Source organism: Megalops cyprinoides, chromosome 5 (genome assembly GCF_013368585.1).
Source record: "Megalops cyprinoides isolate fMegCyp1 chromosome 5, fMegCyp1.pri, whole genome shotgun sequence".
NCBI classification, from domain to species: domain Eukaryota; kingdom Metazoa; phylum Chordata; class Actinopteri; order Elopiformes; family Megalopidae; genus Megalops; species Megalops cyprinoides.
The window spans coordinates 22,028,968-22,047,503 of NC_050587.1; the positions used below are offsets into that span (position 1 = coordinate 22,028,968).

At 42.8% G+C, this 18,536-nt stretch overlaps 1 protein-coding gene across 1 annotated transcript in view; it reads left to right on the forward strand.

Moving 5' to 3' along the window:
• The first annotated feature begins 340 nt into the window (after positions 1–340).
• Positions 341–18,536, forward strand: part of LOC118777747 (calsenilin-like) — a 31,584-nt gene continuing 13,388 nt past the window's right edge. The window contains exons 1-2 of the mRNA XM_036528887.1: positions 341–498; positions 11,779–11,953. Of these exons, the coding sequence (XP_036384780.1) occupies positions 493–498; positions 11,779–11,953 (181 nt within the window). The 5' untranslated portion in view covers positions 341–492. The remainder of the gene's footprint in view (positions 499–11,778; positions 11,954–18,536) is intronic.

Below are 18,536 nucleotides of genomic sequence, written 5' to 3' on the forward strand. Positions count from 1 at the left end.
ATTGATAGAAGTCTGAGTGTTCTTGTATCTTAAAAAAAGCTGACTCAACCTGTAAAAGCAAGCATGCATATTGATAAGTTCCGCATATGAACACTTTTACGGTCAATTTGGTGCAATTAATTGTTCTTATTTTGTTTCACCGTTTTAAAAAGAATAGAAACACTGCTCTCTGGAAGGCGTGGTCATAATAACAGACTATTGCCAGAGAATGAAGAGTTAAAAATGTAAGGGAATTCTAGTGTGTCTCATCTTGGCATATTGCTCTCCATTGCTCCCCACAACCTCTCTCTCTCTCTCTCTCTCTCTCTCTCTCTCTCTCTCTCTCTCTCTCTCTCTCATTCACACTCACCCACTGTCTTTCTTGCGCGAAGTAGAGCACTGGGCATTTATATGACAGTCCAGCTGTCAAGAGTCACCCGAGAGAAAGTGAGTGAGAACACAACGAAGACCACAGGCAGCACAACACGAGTGCACGCAGATTAGAGGAATACTATGCAGGTAAAATTATTATCATGATTATTGTCACTTTTATTTCGATCACTTTCGTCGGCGTCGCTGTGGCGTTTTCGGTGTTATTTGTAGTGTAACTAAAGGAGATATGCTCTTTAGAACGCAAAGCCATAACGGTTCGATCGATGCAAGAGCGAAAACCGTTACTTTTTCCATCCACTCTTTTTAGTGTATGACGCTCAAGTGAGTTACTGTGTTTTAAGAGTTACATAATTGCTACAGATGTTGCATTGGGCTGCCGCCTATGGCACGCGGAACGCGCACATGGCTTTAATGTCACCACTGTATTGCACCCTAACTCTTGCTTGTAGGTTAAAAATATTTCATTGCTCGCTCAATACTGCCCTCACGTATGCTGTGGTTTGACTGAAGTTGTTAGTCTTTGAGCGCATTAACAGTGGCTTCATTTGGCTTTACTGTAAAACAGATTTTCTTTGTCACCGATTGTTACTATATTTCGAACGAAGGACTCTATATTTTTAAATATTTTCAAAATATTCATATTGTTGTGCATTATACACTGATTCATTGAAATCATGAAAAGATGCTTGCGGCTGATGCGTTAGGGTCCATTCTGTCCAATGCAGCGCAGTCCGACCGTTAGTTCGTTGTGCATCATTTGTAAAGCGCAGAGTAAGCGTTTGCAGTGCGATTACTGTCAGATGGAGTGGTGGGTTGCGCTGAAACGAGCGCTATGTTTGCTTTCTTTTCGATGTGCTGTTTGAACGCACACCTGTTCAATTAAGTGGACACAACATGCTTTCTTTTGTTTTGATTTTCTAGTTTTATTCTTATAGGCTACAGCATAGCTATTTATCACGGAAGCGTTACATTCGGACCCGCGTGAGACACTACTGTCTCGCAGTGGCAGTGCTGTTTTGCTTCGAGTTTTCTCGATAAAAGTTAACTGTGTAATTTGACTTTACTGAGTTGAAGTGTTTTCATGTGAATTAAAGACCGTAAATGTGCATTGAAGGTTTCTTTAGGTTTAATGACGTACTGAACACTCATCTAATTTATTTCCGTTTTCATTTCATGCTGTTTACCTTTGAAGATAAAGACAAGCAGTAGCATGTGTTCAGTTTGTTTCCAGATATGTATCAGTTTTGATGGAAATGAGTTTTGGCTTATGGAAAGTATTGCCGCAGGCAAAACCACAGTTTAACTTCATGAGCAGCACTTAGGCTTGCGCGGTTAATTATCTTACATTAATTCATGTGAGTTCGGCCACATGAAAAATTTGTGTCAAATGTACTTCCAGGGTATCAATACATTATCTTAAACTGATCCATTTTAATCAAATGAAAGGCTGACAGTAGTAATTTTAATTACGCAAACAGTGAGGTAAGCATAAATGTTTCCTAAACTAATTCTGTGTTCATCCACTTAGTGTTGCTTGTCCAAGTGTTGCATGTCAGAGGTACAGAGTTTCTGTTAGCGATATTAATTGGAAATTCATAATTACTGTATAATTGACCTGATTTTTTTCTCTCTCAGACAGCAGTTCCATAGACCCAATAATTGTTTTAAATTACCTTACACGCAAATGACTGTTTAACTATAAACTGTCTGGTTAGATACATTTTCATGTTGATGGTATAAGGAATATGAGCCTGAATGAGAAAGACATTTTTGGTTTACAATTGGCTGGTCTGCACTTCTGGCTCCCTTATGATGGGGTACTGCAATCCAGACACAATTGCCTGTGTGCTGAAAGGCTCTTGGCAAAGCTGTCTGAAAAAAATATCACTTTCGTCCCTTATAATTATAGTTTGAAGCTTTCCCAAAAAAAGATGAAGATGTATTTGAATCTGAATCCTAGGGTAAGTGCTCAGCTGCATGCACTGTATCAACACATCAGCAAGGGGCGACTTCCTTGACAGAGTGGTCAAAGAGATGCCAGATCGTGATAGCAGAGCGAGGCTTCATAAACCCCTTACTGGGTGGAGCTACCATGTGCTGTCAATCACTGACTTGTTTGTCATGATTCAATCAAATCAATGAATCACTGATTTAGCACTCTCACTCTTTCACACTGGCCCCACCCATTTTGGGGGTCATGAAGCCCCACTCTTATTTCACTCATGCAAAGGCTGGCATGCACTCACTGGCGGAACAGTTGTGTGTAGAAAGATTTGTTGTTGAGAATGTCTTATTTTACTTGGAGAATGTCTTACTTTACTTGTGTAAAGTTAATTAGTATTATTGTAAAACTCACATGACTGGTTGTGTTACATGGTTCATGTCAGTGCTTCATACTGCATGCAATAAGCCGCCAGGATAGATGGATGGACATGCATTTCATATACAACACAACAATGCTTCCTGCCTCAGTACTTAGTCCTGGCAGGGACAGGCACTCTTTCATGTATAATTTATTGAGGGGTGGGGGTAACTGTAGTCACACCCAGTTTGGAAGAATGAAAGAAACTCATAGGGGAGTCCCATGGGTTGTTCAAACATTCCATTGTGAAAGGTGTAGGAGATAGAGCACAGTGTTACTTATTAATAGTGTTTTTATTATCTTTTCTTAGGCTGGTGGTGATGCATTGTGACTTGGGCTCTTTGAAACAAGCCTGCCTTTTTAAATACTAAATACATTAGTTTTTAAATATTCGTTTTGGTTGTTATTGTTATTTGAGCATTGGTTTTACTTCAGGGACTAATCTCAAAACAAATCTCCCCCATGGATGAAAAGAAAACAAATCTCCCCCATGGATAAAAAGAAAAAAAAAGAAAAGAAAAAAAGACCAAAGAATGTTTGGGGAAAAGAATTACGCTCCCTTTCTCTTACACTGTACCTGCTGTAGCTGAGAGACAGGAGAGCAGGGAGGGTCAGGGGACTGGTGCTCTGTGCGTCTCCAAGGAAACAGGTGATGAATGAGATGTGTAAGTCTCGCGCACGCTCCCACACCTTTACTGTCGCTGGTTTCATTATTGGATGACAAACTGGTTCATTTATTCTGGGAAGGTAAACACGTTATTGCTGATGATGTGCCTGTATCTAGCAGCCCCTTTATCTTTTCCCTGAAGACATGCAGCCATCAGATGGGTCTGGGGAGGGGGTTAGGGTTATGGTTAGGCACTATGCAGATGGGTCTATTAATTTGTGTCTGTAACTAGTCATGGTAGTCCTACCATATTTTGTCAATGTAACTTGTATGAACCAATCGAAAAACTCTGAAACAGCATGCTCCTCTCATGTACAGTAGACCTTTGTACACGTCCATTTAACACAAATGCTAGAGATGGGGCAGTAAGGCTTCTTGAACCCCTAAAGTGTTGGAGATATCATGTTATCAATGACTCATTGGTCTGAATTATTCAAAATGTTCTGCTAGGGAGCGATCTTTTGATTGGTTCAAGAAATGGTGATTGGTGAATTAAAGAGCTCCAGTCCTTATGGGATTCATGAAGCATCGCTCTGTCATCATTGACATGTGCATGCAAACGCACACACTCACACACACATCCTCGCTTTGTTGCATCCCGTTATGTTATTTCGTTCCCTATGTCATGTATTCAGAAACGCTGTGAACCACACTATAAACACACAGTCACAGACACTCTCACATTCTGTGTGCCGTAGCAAAAACAGACACTGAACTCCACAATGCAAACAGATGCTCACATGCACACGGCAATACCCGTGTCCCGTCGTCCACCATCCCACACACACACGCGCATGCACGCACACACACACACGTACACACATACACACAGACACGCACACAAGGAGCTGTCACCCACCCACGCACAGAGAATGTGGCACCTGTCAAGGTCCACCGCAGCAATCATGCATCCTCTCCTGAGAGATTACCATAAGCGAGCGCAGAGACTGGGTGGTCACGCTGTCAGATCAGCGCAGATTGACACACAGTTATATCAGCTATGACTGGTCAAACGACCCACATCTTGTTATCACCGTGGCTTTGTCAAGCTGTCCCTCATAGCCATAGCTCTGAGCTGGAGGCCGATGGTAGCAGGGATAAGGAAGTAAGGTTGGGGGTGATACATTGTTGTGCACACTGGCAAGCTGGAGACTGAGGGGTGGGATGAGCTATCTGACAGCACTGGAGAGGGAATAGGATGACTGGAAGGGAAGAATGCCTTTGTCAGTAATGGGGTTGAACATCATGGTAGATGAGTGCTGCATGATGGGATATGGAGCTCACTATTCAAAATTCAGTAAGAATTTTGCTTTAGTCCAAATGATCACAGGGAGCTCTTTCAGTCCTGAGGGAGAAATGTGATGACTCCTCTTTCACCCTTGTTTGTTTTTCCTCTTCTCCTGAGCTGTTTCATTCTCACGTCTTCTAGCATGTGTATTTCCCTTCTCTTTTCATTTTGTTCTCCCTCTCTTTTTGACTGCTTCATCCTGTCTTTCTCTCCATTTCTCCACATTGTGTGATGGTTTCCATGTTTAACTTCCAATGGCTTTTACTTTTAACAGCTGGAAATTGTATTTTAGCTTAAATTTCACACATGTAGCACTAGGACAAAATGAAAGTACACAATGACAACACGTAAATTTCTTAACTCACACATACAGTACATATCTCTTTCACAAAAACAATAAATGTACCATCTTGATCTCTTTTTCTGTTTTGCACTCCCTCTCTCTCTTTTGCTCCCTCTCTCTCTCTCTCTCTCTCTCTCATTCTCTGAATCCATGTCTCTTGTACCCTCTGTGCACTGTTTTTCCTTTCTCACAGTAACAGGTTAGATTCCTGCCTGTAATGCTGAAGTTTACCTTGCGTCATTGTGTTTTGTGAGTGATGGCTGCCTTTGTCCTCTCCTCGGTCGTCAGGGATGATTGACACAGAGCACAGATCATCGTTGAAAGGAATCAATTAGCACATCTAATTGATGACGGCGAGGGAATTGTCTTACGAATCTAACAACAGCTAGTTCACTAAGAGAATTGTATGATGTAGAGCGGAAACAGGCTCATGCTTCACCTGCATTTACAGCATGCTTTAGCATATGCCTGTGCATCCATCCATACAGCTTCCATGGAACTTACTGAAAAACACAGTAACCCTGGTGACTTGGTCAAATTCCTAATGTAGCCACCTAAACATCCCGTTACAGTTCATTGGCTATGCATTCCCTACCTGCTTTCTTCCTGAGGTTGGGGACGTGGCACATGTTCAAAAATAACCTGCCCAGACAATACTCAGACACAGATAACAGTAACAAGCCTGTTCTTCTACGTAGAGCATTTGTTTAAAAATAAGTTATATATGTTGAAAGAGAGGAGCACTCAACTTTGATCCACAGCCTCCTTTGAGCAGCTAACACTCTCTACTTGCAGTCAGAGTCAGAGAATTTGGGGTTGAGAACTTGATACAGGAATAAACTGACAAACAGGAGTGGAAGCAGACAGAGGAAGGAAGGGAGGATGCAGGAGTGGGAGTTGGAGTGGGAGGAAGACACAGACGGAGAAGGCAACTCGTGCAAAGTTGATGAAAGAGTGAGAGAGAAAAAGACAAGTGCAGAGTTTAAAAAAACCCTGGAAATAGAACAGGCTGTCCTTGTGTTTGCTTTCCTCTCAGCTCTCCTCTCCCTCCCCCTGACATTTTGTGAAAGAGGGAATCTTTGGTAACCAGAGTCTGTGCTCCGGACTAAAGGAGTCAGATTTGGCTGGGTGCATGTGTGTGGTCCAGGCAGTAAGATGACCTTCAGAAGAGTCCAGAGTTAGAGCTCAGATTAATGACAGCTAAGTGGAGAGCAGCACTGAACATACAGCCCAGATGTCAATCAATAAATCAATAAATCAATCAACCACAGAAGATTTTACAGCACACCAGAGGTAATTAAAGACAAAAATCCCAAAGCAAAACTGAATGGAAAAAAAAGATAAATTATGCCCCTGACCCCTTGCAAAAATCATTTGGGGTAAACTCCTGGAAATGGGTGCGGATATGCTGTAGAGGGGTGAGGTTGAATATAAGGACCTTTTTGCTGTCCTGTGAGGACTGTGAGTGGATGGTCCAAGTCCACAGAGCTGGATAGCAGGTCAAAGGTCAAGTCCCCTCCACTGCTCTCTCATTTCTGTAATGCACAAAACAAGACATGGAGGTCATGTCCTTATGAACCTGAAATGGGTGTGTCTTTCTACCTGAAACTTATTTCATAACTGACACATTGCAGGACAATACATTTAAACCATTACATCTCTGGCCACACAGAATCAGAACAAAAGTCTATGAGAGAGTCATGGATTGGAAAATGGCTTCCTGAATCTTGTGAAATACATAATATTGAAAGATCACACAGAAAAAGGGAGCGAGGGAGTGCTTTTATGCTTTCTTTGTATGAGTGCAGAGAAAGATTCAGACAAAATAGCAGTGTGACGGATATTAAATATTTGATTACACAGTTTCATCCAAGACCCATCCAGGAAGAGAAAGTTTTTTTTTCCCTTGCTCCCCAGCCATTGAATCTGTTGTCAAATGGAGCTTTCTGAAGAGCTGCCCCGGGGTTAAAGTACATAAGTAGCAGCGGGACTGGCAGAAAGGGGAAAACACAGGCCTATTACAGTAGGAGGGGGTGAAGGGGGGGGGGATGTTTATGTGTAGGTGTCTCAGGATGTAATGTGTGGGGGTCTGAGTTTCTGTGGAAGGACAGGGTGGAGGTCCCCTGCTGTACTGAAGCGCACATCTATCTTACAGAGAGAGATTCCTCCTTTAAAGCTTTTGCATTCTTCATCTGTGAATTGGTTTGCTTTCAGAACATATTTCATGATGCCTCGATGGACTCCCAAAAGCACAGTGTGTCAACAATGAATGTGGCAAGGAAATGGCACATGCACGACAATTTTTTTTTTTCTAAAAAAGCAACAGGGCAGCTGTGGTGTTGATTTGCAGTGGTGAGGACCGAACACCAGGACTAGCTGCATGCTGATTCTATTTCTAGTCTTATTTCACCCACCATCCCCTCCCAGTGGGTCACATAGTCTGTGTTTTGGCAAGATAGCGTATGTCTGAGCGTATGCAAGCTCTGAATGCACCTATATTCCTGTGGGGGGTGATCCTGCTGTCTCACTGTGATTCGTACAGCACTGCTGCACTGTCTCGTCCTGCTGTGATGTGCCTCAGATCAGAGAACAGACTTTGTACGGTTGCAGGGGGCAGATCAGTGTTAGAGTGATCAGCCATGCAGAGGGTGAGATCAGACATTCAGTGAGAGAGATCAGCAATGCATTATAGTGAGAGAGATCCAAAGCACAGTACAATGAGAAAGATCTATAATCGTCATTATTAATCAAGACCCAAGTAATGGTAAATAAAGTAGGAAACTTTTAAAGATACAGTGATTCTATACAGTACAGTAGAAAATCTATAGAGAAATCTTGAGAAATCTGCAGTACAATATGAGAGAGACAACCAATATAGTGAGAAAGATCATTACAGTGAGAGAGATCAGCAGTGCAGTACTGTGAGTGGGATTAGTAATATGGTTAAAAAAAAAAAATGCAGCATTACAGTGCAGCAAGAGAGAATGTAGAGACTGTGGTGATACAGAGAGATCAGTACTGTGAAAGATCACAGGAGTACAGTGTGAGTAAAACAGAGAGAGGGGAGCTCCAAAGTGAGAGCAGGTGGGTTATTTGAAAGAAGGGAGAAAAATAAAGGGGGAAACTGATTCATTTTTCAGAGATAAAGTGGTAGAAAGTGACCACTGAATTATGGATACGTTTCTACCATATGGATTTCCTGACCAGCGAAGTGAGTGGCAGAAGAGCTGTGCTTACACTCCGTGTAAACCTGTGCATGCGAACAATTTTGAATGTGTGTGTTTAGAATGCTGAAGAGTCTGTGTGCTGTGCGCATCTGTGTTTGTACAATGTTGAGTACCGGAGTTTCTGTGCAGAGTTGCTCTGTGCCTCAGCCCATGTGTGTGTGTGTGTGTGTGTGTGTGTGTGTGTGTGTGAATTGTAGTGGAGAGGAATGGGGCGTGAGTCATGGCGGGTCTGAAACACAGCAGACTGTGGAAGGCGGACGGCACCAGCCTCATTGGGAGGAATTAGTCTGAGTCTGCACCCTTGGTCTTACTCAAAAACTCTGTGCGTGTGTGTCTGATTCACTGGCTCCTCATAAATAATGCAGCTTCGCTTGGGCCCTAATTCAGTCACCTTCGAGACACCAAAGATGTTTGATAGTGTGTGAGAGAGAGGTTGAGGGAGATGGGGGGTGCACTTTGCCTTTTTCAGTGGCATCTTAGATGCAATGTCAATGCCTTCTGTTCCTCTCTGACCCTCAGTGTACATCACAGCTGCTCAGAGACACACACACACAGTCACACACGCTCACACATACACACATCAGTATGTGGACACTCTCTGCTCTTGTTGTCCTTCCTAGCACCAGAAACTGGAACTCTTCTTGGGAGCTTTTCTGTTCTCTTTTTTTTTTAATCTCTGTTGTGTTTGTTTTTGTTTGCATGCATGTGTTGTATGTGTGCGTGTATTTGAAAATCGACCAATCTTGAGCAAATGATGTGTGGGCTTAAATTGTCACGTGTGATTGTTATGCAACATTCCTTCACTCTATCTTTCTCCCTCCTTCTCTCTCTCTCTCTCTCTCTCTCTCATCTCTCTCCCTCCCTCCCTCTGGTTTTTCTTTTCTTGTGGAATGTACAAAAATAGTTATGCTAATGTATGCTCTGTAAAACGGCTCTGTATCATCTTCCTATCTGTCTATCTCCTTCCCTCCCCCTCTCTGTCCCTTTTATCACATACTGCCTTCTGGTTGTGAGTTCGGGGGGGGGGGGCTTACAGTTCCTTCGGGTGCAGCAACAATATGCAACCCCCCACCCCACTGTGTCCTCGCAGTCCCTCTACAGCTCCTTTGTTGTGGGAGCACTAGTGACTCCTACAGAACCTTAATAAGGTAACAGATAGTTCTATGACCTTACTTTGGGGTAAATGTAGTCTGCAGATCTTAAACCAAAGGGCACTGTGTTTTTTCATTTTTCTGCTCAGCATAGCACACTATAAAATTTTGCAGTGGCACAAAAAATATTTGAGCTTGATGACGTCACCTCCCCTCGTCTTGATTCCGTCATGAGTCTCATCACTTGATTCCCTTCTTCAAGGTCCAGTGTGGCTGGGGCAGCGTTTCTCAATCAGGGCAGGAAATTGTCCCTGATATGTGGCTGTTCAAGTACTGCATGGTTCCCGGAGTTTGTTTTGTCATGGACATGGAAAAGGGGCACAGTGTGTGCCGGAGAAGGGAAGATTTCACTTGTTTTATCCAAAGACCTCTGCTAAAGGGTCGGCACTCGCTTCTGAAACCATGACAAAATCAGACCTATCTCATTATGTAGCTGCATGACCTTCTTAGGAGCTCATTTAGGTGCTTGGATGGCAATTGCACTAGGGCATAGAGTTGATGAATTTCCTCCCTGTCTCAGAATAGTGGTGTGTGTGTGCATGGATGTGTGTATACCTGCGTGTATATGTGTGTGTGTGTTGCATGTGTGTGCATGTGCATGTGCATGTGTTTTTTTTTTCCCATCATTCCTTGCCTTCCACACATTGTTCCTCAGCCCACTGGTCCTCCCTGATCTTTTATTGATGCTGTTTTTAAGGAGTCTGAATTATTGAGTGCATTTCTGAATGGTCCACGTGTGCTGCTTCATATTCAAATTGGAGAGCGGGAGTCTGCAGGGGTCTCCCAAGGTATTTTATCCCATATCATTTTAACACGACAACATAAACAGGAGGAAGTGCACATGCTCCCTCCTCCCAGCCCACTATACCCCCCCCCCCCCCAACACACACACACGCACACACACACACACACACACACACACACACACACACACACACGCACACGATCATTCTGAATTCCACCCTTTTCCTTCCTGCCCGCTCTCTCTCTCAGTCCCTTCTCTGTCTCCCTCTGTCAATCCCTGCATTGATCTTGTTCAGGCTCCTAGACTCCGGGAGACTCTGGAGCTGCTGCAACCTGTGCTCTGCTCAGATGTTTTATTCCGTTTCATCTGCGTGTGTCTACAGACGCATTCGCACAGTCTTGTGGTATTCCTCATTGCCCCCTGAAACTGGTGGGACGAGATGGGATCCTCTGTGTGTCTTTCGTTGTGTGGCACAAATGATGAGAGCAAGCCAAAAAAGAGCTGTAATGGGGATTGAACTGCTTCCTGGCTGCACGGGAAAAGGGTCACATTGGGGGCTTGCATTACCTGCAGTAGGCCTGCCCTTAATTTACTTAGCCACGGTCCAGTGAGAGTCTTCTGTGAAAATGATAACACAAAACACACTGTCAGAATTGCTCCACAGAGGGCAATATTGATCCACATCTCAGAGTCTCTCTGATACATTAACCTGCTGTCTCCATGTACCTGAACTAACTATTGTTTATGTTATTCTCAAGGTACTAAATTGTATTTTTATACGTATTACTGCTCTGAGTATATTTTTAAAGGCTGCAAGTTATTGATTCATCTTAAAGGTAAACAGCTATTGAGCCATTATGACCTGACACTCTACTGTCTTTTTCACTGTTCTGTATTAACTTCTCTCTGTGCTTAATTATCCCTCTCACTGTGCTCTCTAAATTACTCAGTGAACCCTCTCTGTTCTTTGTACTGAAAAAACCTTCCAGTTCTACTCAGTGTTAATCCCCATCTACATTCTGTATTGGAATAAACCCTCTCTCATCCTTCTGTTCTAACCCCTCTTTCCCCATATTTTCTGTGCTATACTAATCTCTGTTTCTCATTCTTTACTTTCCCCTTTCTCCTCTGTCTATACTAGAGTACTACCTGTATCCTCTCCCAGCACAGTACTAACCTCTGTCTCCTCTCACTCTATACTGCACTAACCCCTCACTCTCAGTCAGTACCGTAGTAACCCCCTCTCATTTTTCTCTGTACTGTATTAATCTCTCTCTCTACTTTCTGTACTAACCCCTTTCTCCTCACTCTATACTTTTTTTCCCCTGTATCCTCTCCTCTTTCTGCATACTGTTTTTACCTCTGTCCTCTCTCTCTGTACTGTACTTTCCTCACTTAGTATTGCACTAACCACTCTCTCCTCTTTATTATACTAACCTCCCTTTCCTCTCTCTCTGTACTATACTAAACCCTCTCTCCTATTTCTCTGTATTATGCTAACCTCTCCCTTCTCACTCTGTATTGTACTAACCCCTCTCTCCTCTCTCTCAGTACTGTCCTAACCCCTCTCTCCTCTCTCTCAGTAATGTCCTAACCCCTCTCTCCTCACTCTCTGTCATGCAGGCAGATGGGAAGGCGGTGGATGGCAGCTTGCTGGCCGATGCTAACGGGATGGAGCCAGGCCCCGGAGGCCAGAAGGAGGGCGGGAAGTGGCAGAAACCCCGGCTGACACGCAAGGCCCTCATGAAGTGTTGCCTGGTCAAGTGGATCATCGCTAGCGCAGCACCGCAGGGCCCAGGTAGGGGGCGCAAGAGAGTAATATAGATCAAGAGAGCATGATGCAGTGTGGCTTAAGCAGACTGACTTTACCAGCCCTTCACGTATATCAACGGTAATACCTGGCGGTCATGCCTTTTCTGCAAGACACGTGTTTTTGACTGTATGAGAGAATAGGTGTAGGAATCCAGAGGGGAGATTAAAACACCTAACACTGTTGTATGTACAAGGACAGCTGAGGATGTGCAGCAGAGAGTGGATACAGAACACAGGTTGTGCAGGGTTCCGCTGTGTCCCCCCCCCCCCCCCGATTCCCTGCCCCAGATCTTTTTGACAGTGAAATTATTGACAGTTCCCCTTCTGTGCTGGCGCTGTGGCGAACGTGTGCGTGCGAGCTGTGCCGAGCTGCAGCCCCCACCTCTGACTCTGCCGCCCCCCTCCCCCCCTCCTCTACCTCCCTCTATAGAGACACTGTTCACTCAGGCGGGCGAGCTTAAGGCCCCAAAGGCCTGACCTTTATTTAGTTTTCTGCTGATTCCAGCATGATGTTGTTTGTGCTGAGCTTTGACCTGGAGTGTATCAAGGTCTAGCCAGAAACCCCATGCACCAGCGGCAGGGGATACAGACAGAGAGGCACAGAAATTATCTTTATTTGATGAAAAGTGTTTTTTTTTTCCTTTCAGATTGTTTGGCATGATCAACACGAATGTCTGATTAAATAAGGCTCACGCACCAGCAGCTGATTTCTTTTTAATTGATTACATCCGCAGCAGATCTGTGCATGTGCACTTCACTTGAAAGCTCTTAAAAGATCCAATAAGTTTAAACCAGTCTCTGATCTCAGATCAAGATGACCGAGGTGACGTGCACAGAAGCACCGTAATCTGAATTCTGTAATCAGATGCTCTTAACTAAAAAGGAATCAGAAGCAGATTGGCAATCATTTCTTAAACTGGCAAACTTGCCGGTTGGGAGGAACATACATTTAGGACACACAACAGTAGGTTCTCTGCCGCCTGTATTTTCCCACGTTTTTGTCATGCAGATGAACTCATAGGAGTACAAACGTCCTTGGCAGTGAATTGACCTGCACTGCTTTTAGAGAGTCCCTGATGGGATCGGGGATATCAGATTTCTGAAGGGAAAAACTAGACTGCTTAAAAACACACGTTTGTGCTGTTGCTATGGGTGGACAAGGGAAACCAGTTTTAGCATAAGAGCACACACACACACACAGAGAGACACACACACATACATTTTAATGAGCACAATACTATCTCTGCTGCCATTAAATATAAGCTCCTTACTGTTGTTTGCTTTCCAGTATTAAGCTCATTTAATTCCTCCTGTACGAGATTGGTTTTGTCTGTTGTACTCACAGACAGTTATAATTGTCTCATTCATTTTGGGATTTCGGGGATGTTTTTTTTTTTTATGACCGAACAAACTCAATTAGACATTTTTTACTACTGTAATTAAAAAGAAGATAGCATTGGCAAAGCAGATATGGTAGTATGAGTTTAATTTTTTTCAAAGGGACGATTCACTGTGAGTGATTGCCTTGTGTTGCTTGCTCTCACACAGAGCACATTGTATTTTTCATGACTGAAAGAGAACGAACATTAGAGAGGCTCAGAACCTGTACCACATTTGCAGCACTCTCATGATGCGACTAGTACTCGTGTGTTGATACCAGGAAGAGGAGAATGCCTCGTATTGCGATGTGCACGCTATGGTTGAAGGAGTTTGGCGCCCTCTAGTGCTTCTAAATGGATAATATTTCCTATAATGGCGGGTATACTAGGGGTGGGCAAATCTGAACAAAATAGATTAGACAAATAGACAAATAGATTTTATGGCCGTTTTGGCTGCTGAACACGAATCCATCAAGATTTTTGCCCTAAAATTATTTTTTGAACTGGTTCAGTGGACTTTTTCAAAATGGCGGCGAAAAATTCATGGGTTTTTTTTTTTGGAAATTTTCTTAGAAATTTACCAACATGGCTTGAAATATATCTTTCTATAGGTTTTCAAGGTTGCTGAATTAAGAAATGAATGAATCAAAGCACTGGTACATTCATATTGCCATCAAGACGAAAACAATGAAATTTTAATGTTTTTTTCATTATTTCAGCATAACCATGTCTACACAGAAGACTTGTTTTGACAAAGACATCAGAAGTCCCACACCCATTGCTTGTAATGTGTCATTTTTATGATGTTTCAGGGGTCCCTGTATTCAAATATGAGCAAATCAGAAAGATCAAGGGTGTTGGTAAATGGTCAGGTAAAAATATTGAAGAATTAAATTTTAAAAATCAAAAATAACTAGCAAGTAAAGAAGCTAGAGGCGGACTTTCTTGCCACAGTACGTTCTGCAAAGAAATTGGCACTACACAAGAAGGAAGATCTGAAGAAGAAAGCTAATAAAACATTGACTGTTCTGGAGAGTTGTAAAAGCCATGGTGGTCCCATGACACCAAACAATTTGGATGATTTGTCTAAACTGAGTGAGAAGCAAATTTAGGATGACCATCTCACAATGTGACTGCTGCTACAACCTACGTCTACTAACCAACCAATAGGAATGCAGCATGAAATGACGCACTGATCAAAGCGACACTGGTGCCAAACCCAAATGTAATAGATGGAGGTAAAACGTAGGTAAAACGTAGGTAAAACGCTGATGACATTTTATTCTTCTTTATACAATCTACATACATCAAACTTGATGTCGTACCCAAGTTTATTAGATCCATGTCGCACAGTGTGGCTTGCAATAAACTTAAAAGATTGCTGAATTTTTTTTTTTTTTTTTTGGTAGGTTCCTATATGTTAGTGTTCTATATTTAATGTATGTATGTTATGTTCTAATGCTTTGTTATTGCATTGTCAGTATTTACTGTGTGGTATTTCATACCAGCAAAGTGTTTTTTGAACTTTTGATCTCTGACCTTTGAGAGAGAGATGGAAGGGAGATCAGAGATCAGAGGAAGGTTTAAAGAAACCAAACAGAGACCAAAGGTGGAGAGATGGAGTTAGGGAGTTTGGACATAAACATCCCTGTCTGAAGAGTCACACCTCATTGCAGAAGCAATCTTACCCCTGATGTTCCAGCTACCTTACTCTTCCTGTATGTGTCAGCAGTTTCTATACACCATTGTGTGCCCGGATGAATTTGACCAAAGCATAGCCCAGTGTAACCCAGAGGCACAGTAGACAAGCAGAAGAGTTATAAGAGAGGGCGGGTTGAAGCTACAACCTACATGTTCAAAAAGTCTAGTTCAGCAAAAAAAGAAGACATGGTGAAGTTTACTCCACGTCACATGCTGTTATTTTCGCTGCTGTGATAGCACTATCGAGAAATAGAGCAGAGAAGGGAAAAATGAAAGAAACAAAGTGTTCCCTCTGGGAAAAAAGAGTGAAAGAGGTCCGTTTTCTGGAAGCGGGGAGCCAAAAGAGAGGGGCCAATGCTGTGTGAGCCATGTTTCCTGCCCGATTGTATTTTCCTCTGTCAATATTTCCCTTTGTCACAGGTGTTTTCACGTGCAGTGGGGTTAACATTGCTTTTTTTTTTGGATTTAAAACTGCACCTCTCCTTCTATAGTTCCACGGCGCAGTTTGGATTTTAATGGTTGAGACTGTTCCCACTCGCTGCACAGGAGTTTCACACAGAGTACAGAGATGAGGACATTTGGAGAGGGTACTGTAAAACACATTCTCATAACAGCAGCAGCATGCATTCATACAGCGCAGCATTGCGATTCTGGCGAATCCATTCGGGCTGCTTCACATAGACACTCTAGAGAGTCCATTTCTTTTATCTCTCAAGTTTCAAGGGTTCCTGGCGGTTTGTTGGCGTTAAATGGGATTAAAAGCAGAAGGAGAAGTGCTGAGTCAGGATGAGGTCAGCAGAACTCTTCACTCTAGTCGTGATGCTGGAGAACTTGTTCAGAACTCTGCCCAGCTTAGTTTGTGTATCTGCTGGGGAGGATAATTTAATTAAAATAATTTAATTTTAATAATTGTGTTTGCCACTGTGCACACCTGTTTGCGCACATTACTGTTTAGGCCTTGATTGGTCACATTCTTTTTTTCTGTCTGCCTGCCAATTTGTCAGTCCTTGTTGCTCCACTGGCACCACTGGTTACATGTGCATATTCCCTGGAATGTAAAGCACTGTGTATCTGTTCATATTCATCTCTGTGTCTTTGTCATGTGAAAGAGAAAGACTGTACATGTGTGCATGCATTTGTGTATTTGTATGTATAGGTATTCATATACTAAATGTGTGTGAGTGAGAGAGAGAGAGAGAAAGAGAGTGTGTGTCTATGCATGTGTGTGTTTGTAAGTACATGCAGGCATACACTTACTGTGTGTGTATGTTTGTGTGTGTGTGCTTGTACATGCATGCAGATGTGTCATGTGTGTTATTGAGTCTATGCACTTCGTTCTCTCAGTAAGTCGGTCTGAATACGAGCATCTACAAAATGACAAAATTCCTTTGCATTTTGCCTGTCATGATCACCCATGAATTGGAAGCTTTTAGAATGCTTTATATTTTGAGTACTGTCCCCAAAAATAGGCAGCTAGAACTTTAGAGGCTTGAACAAAGAGAAATTGAGGTGGCTCTACAAGCCCCTAGTCATCACGAGATCATTATCTGCCTCATGCACAGCACTGGATTTAGAATTAAAATTTAGAATAGCGATACTGATGTTATCTGTAAGCTCTTTATACATCTCCTGCTCTTGAGATAAACATTTTGGTTATGCTAAGATCCTTAGATAATTATGTTACAGTCCCCTGATAACCAACTCAGATGCATATTGCTGTATTTTACAATGGTGTCAACAAGTAATTGTATGAAGAGTAGTTTCATGCCCATTTCCAAAAAACTATCTTCAAGACAAAAGCATTACTTGTGCAGGTCTGTATTTCAAAATGAATCAGCATGGACTGATCCGAAGAATGATTTTAGCACGATACCTGTCCAGAGAACATCTATCTATCTAACTCCATATTTAAGAATGGAGAGACCTTCAGGAGGCAGAAATGAAGGGAGAGGTAGAGAAGAGGAGGGGAACGCAGGTGAAGGGATAGCAGTGGGCGGGCAGATAAAAATGGTCATGGAGAAAAGAAGAGCTGGAGGCCTGTGTGATGTTTTATTAGAAAGGTCACACGCTTTGGTCACTGCCTTTGACACTGCTCTCTAGGCATGCCCCTCCCCTCACACACACACACACACACACACACACACACACATATACACACACACACACACACACACACACACACAGGCTTAAAAGTCACTGATGCACCTGGTTGAGTCTTTTTCAAATGCTCTGGAAAGATCAGAGATTTTACCTAGGAAAAGAATCTTAATGTCCTTCTCTTTTCACTTTGCTTGTTAATTTTGCATAGTACGGTTTATCTGATTTACTGATTGGTCACTTTATTGGTTGAATTCCACAGGATTTTTTGAGTTTTGATTTGCTGTGTGGAGCAATGGGGGGGATTATGGCTACATTGTCAATGGAGATGGGGCGACGGTTTTCCTGTCAAAGCTTCCTGTCCAACTGCAGACACAGCACTGCACGGTACCATCGCTCAGGTACTGACTGTCTGCCTGTCTGTCTGTTTCACTACACTCTACCATTACTCAGGTACTAACTGTCTGTCTGTCTGTATGTATGATTATACTCTACCATTGCTCAGGTACTGACTGTCTGTCTGTCTCATTACACTCTACCATTGCTCAGATACTGTCTGTCTCATTATACTCTACTATTGCTCAGGTACTGACAATCTGTCCATCCGTCTCACTGTTAAACACCATCACTGAAATACTGACTGCCTTTCTTTCAATACACTCTACCAACACTCGATGGCCACATTGTCTCTGTTTGCCTGTTTGTCTGTGGGTCTGTCTGTCTCACTGCATGGTTCTATGCTCACGTACCGACTGTGCCTGTTTGTCTGTCTAACTGTACGGTTTCAACACTAAGGTAAAGCCTGACTGTCTACATGTCTGTCTTACTATGTGCTACCATTGCTCAGGTACTTTCTGCCTGTCTGCCTATCTGTCTGTTTCACTGAATGTTTCCATCACTCAAAAAAGCGACTGACTCTCTGTCTGTCTCACTGCGCATCAGCTTAGCCACAGTCTGTCTGAGTCTTGGCTCTTTTAGCTGCACTGCTTAGATATGACTCTGCTAGATATCAGAGCTGCTTCTGTGATGACCATAAAGGTGGAACAAACCCATGCATTATTGTTTGTTGTAAAGGGTCTTTTACTTTAGCTGGGGATAATCTGGATTTTATTTTTTTTTTTTTTGGTTTTAGCTCTGTATTACTTTCACCACATGGGGGCACTGCCATGTTCTAAAGAGACACATCTTCAGTTTGCCCTCAGAACTCTGTCTTCAAAACAGGACCAAAGTTGCTGAAGTTGACTGCTGTTTGCTGGTTGTTCATATGGTTTTTACAGTGCATTTCAGCAGCACCAATCATGTCCAGGAGTAGTGCATGCGCCACCAGTCTTTAAAACTGGCTGATTGACTTCCTTTGTATACTTTTCCCTGCGATCTCTGTAGTGACAGCTC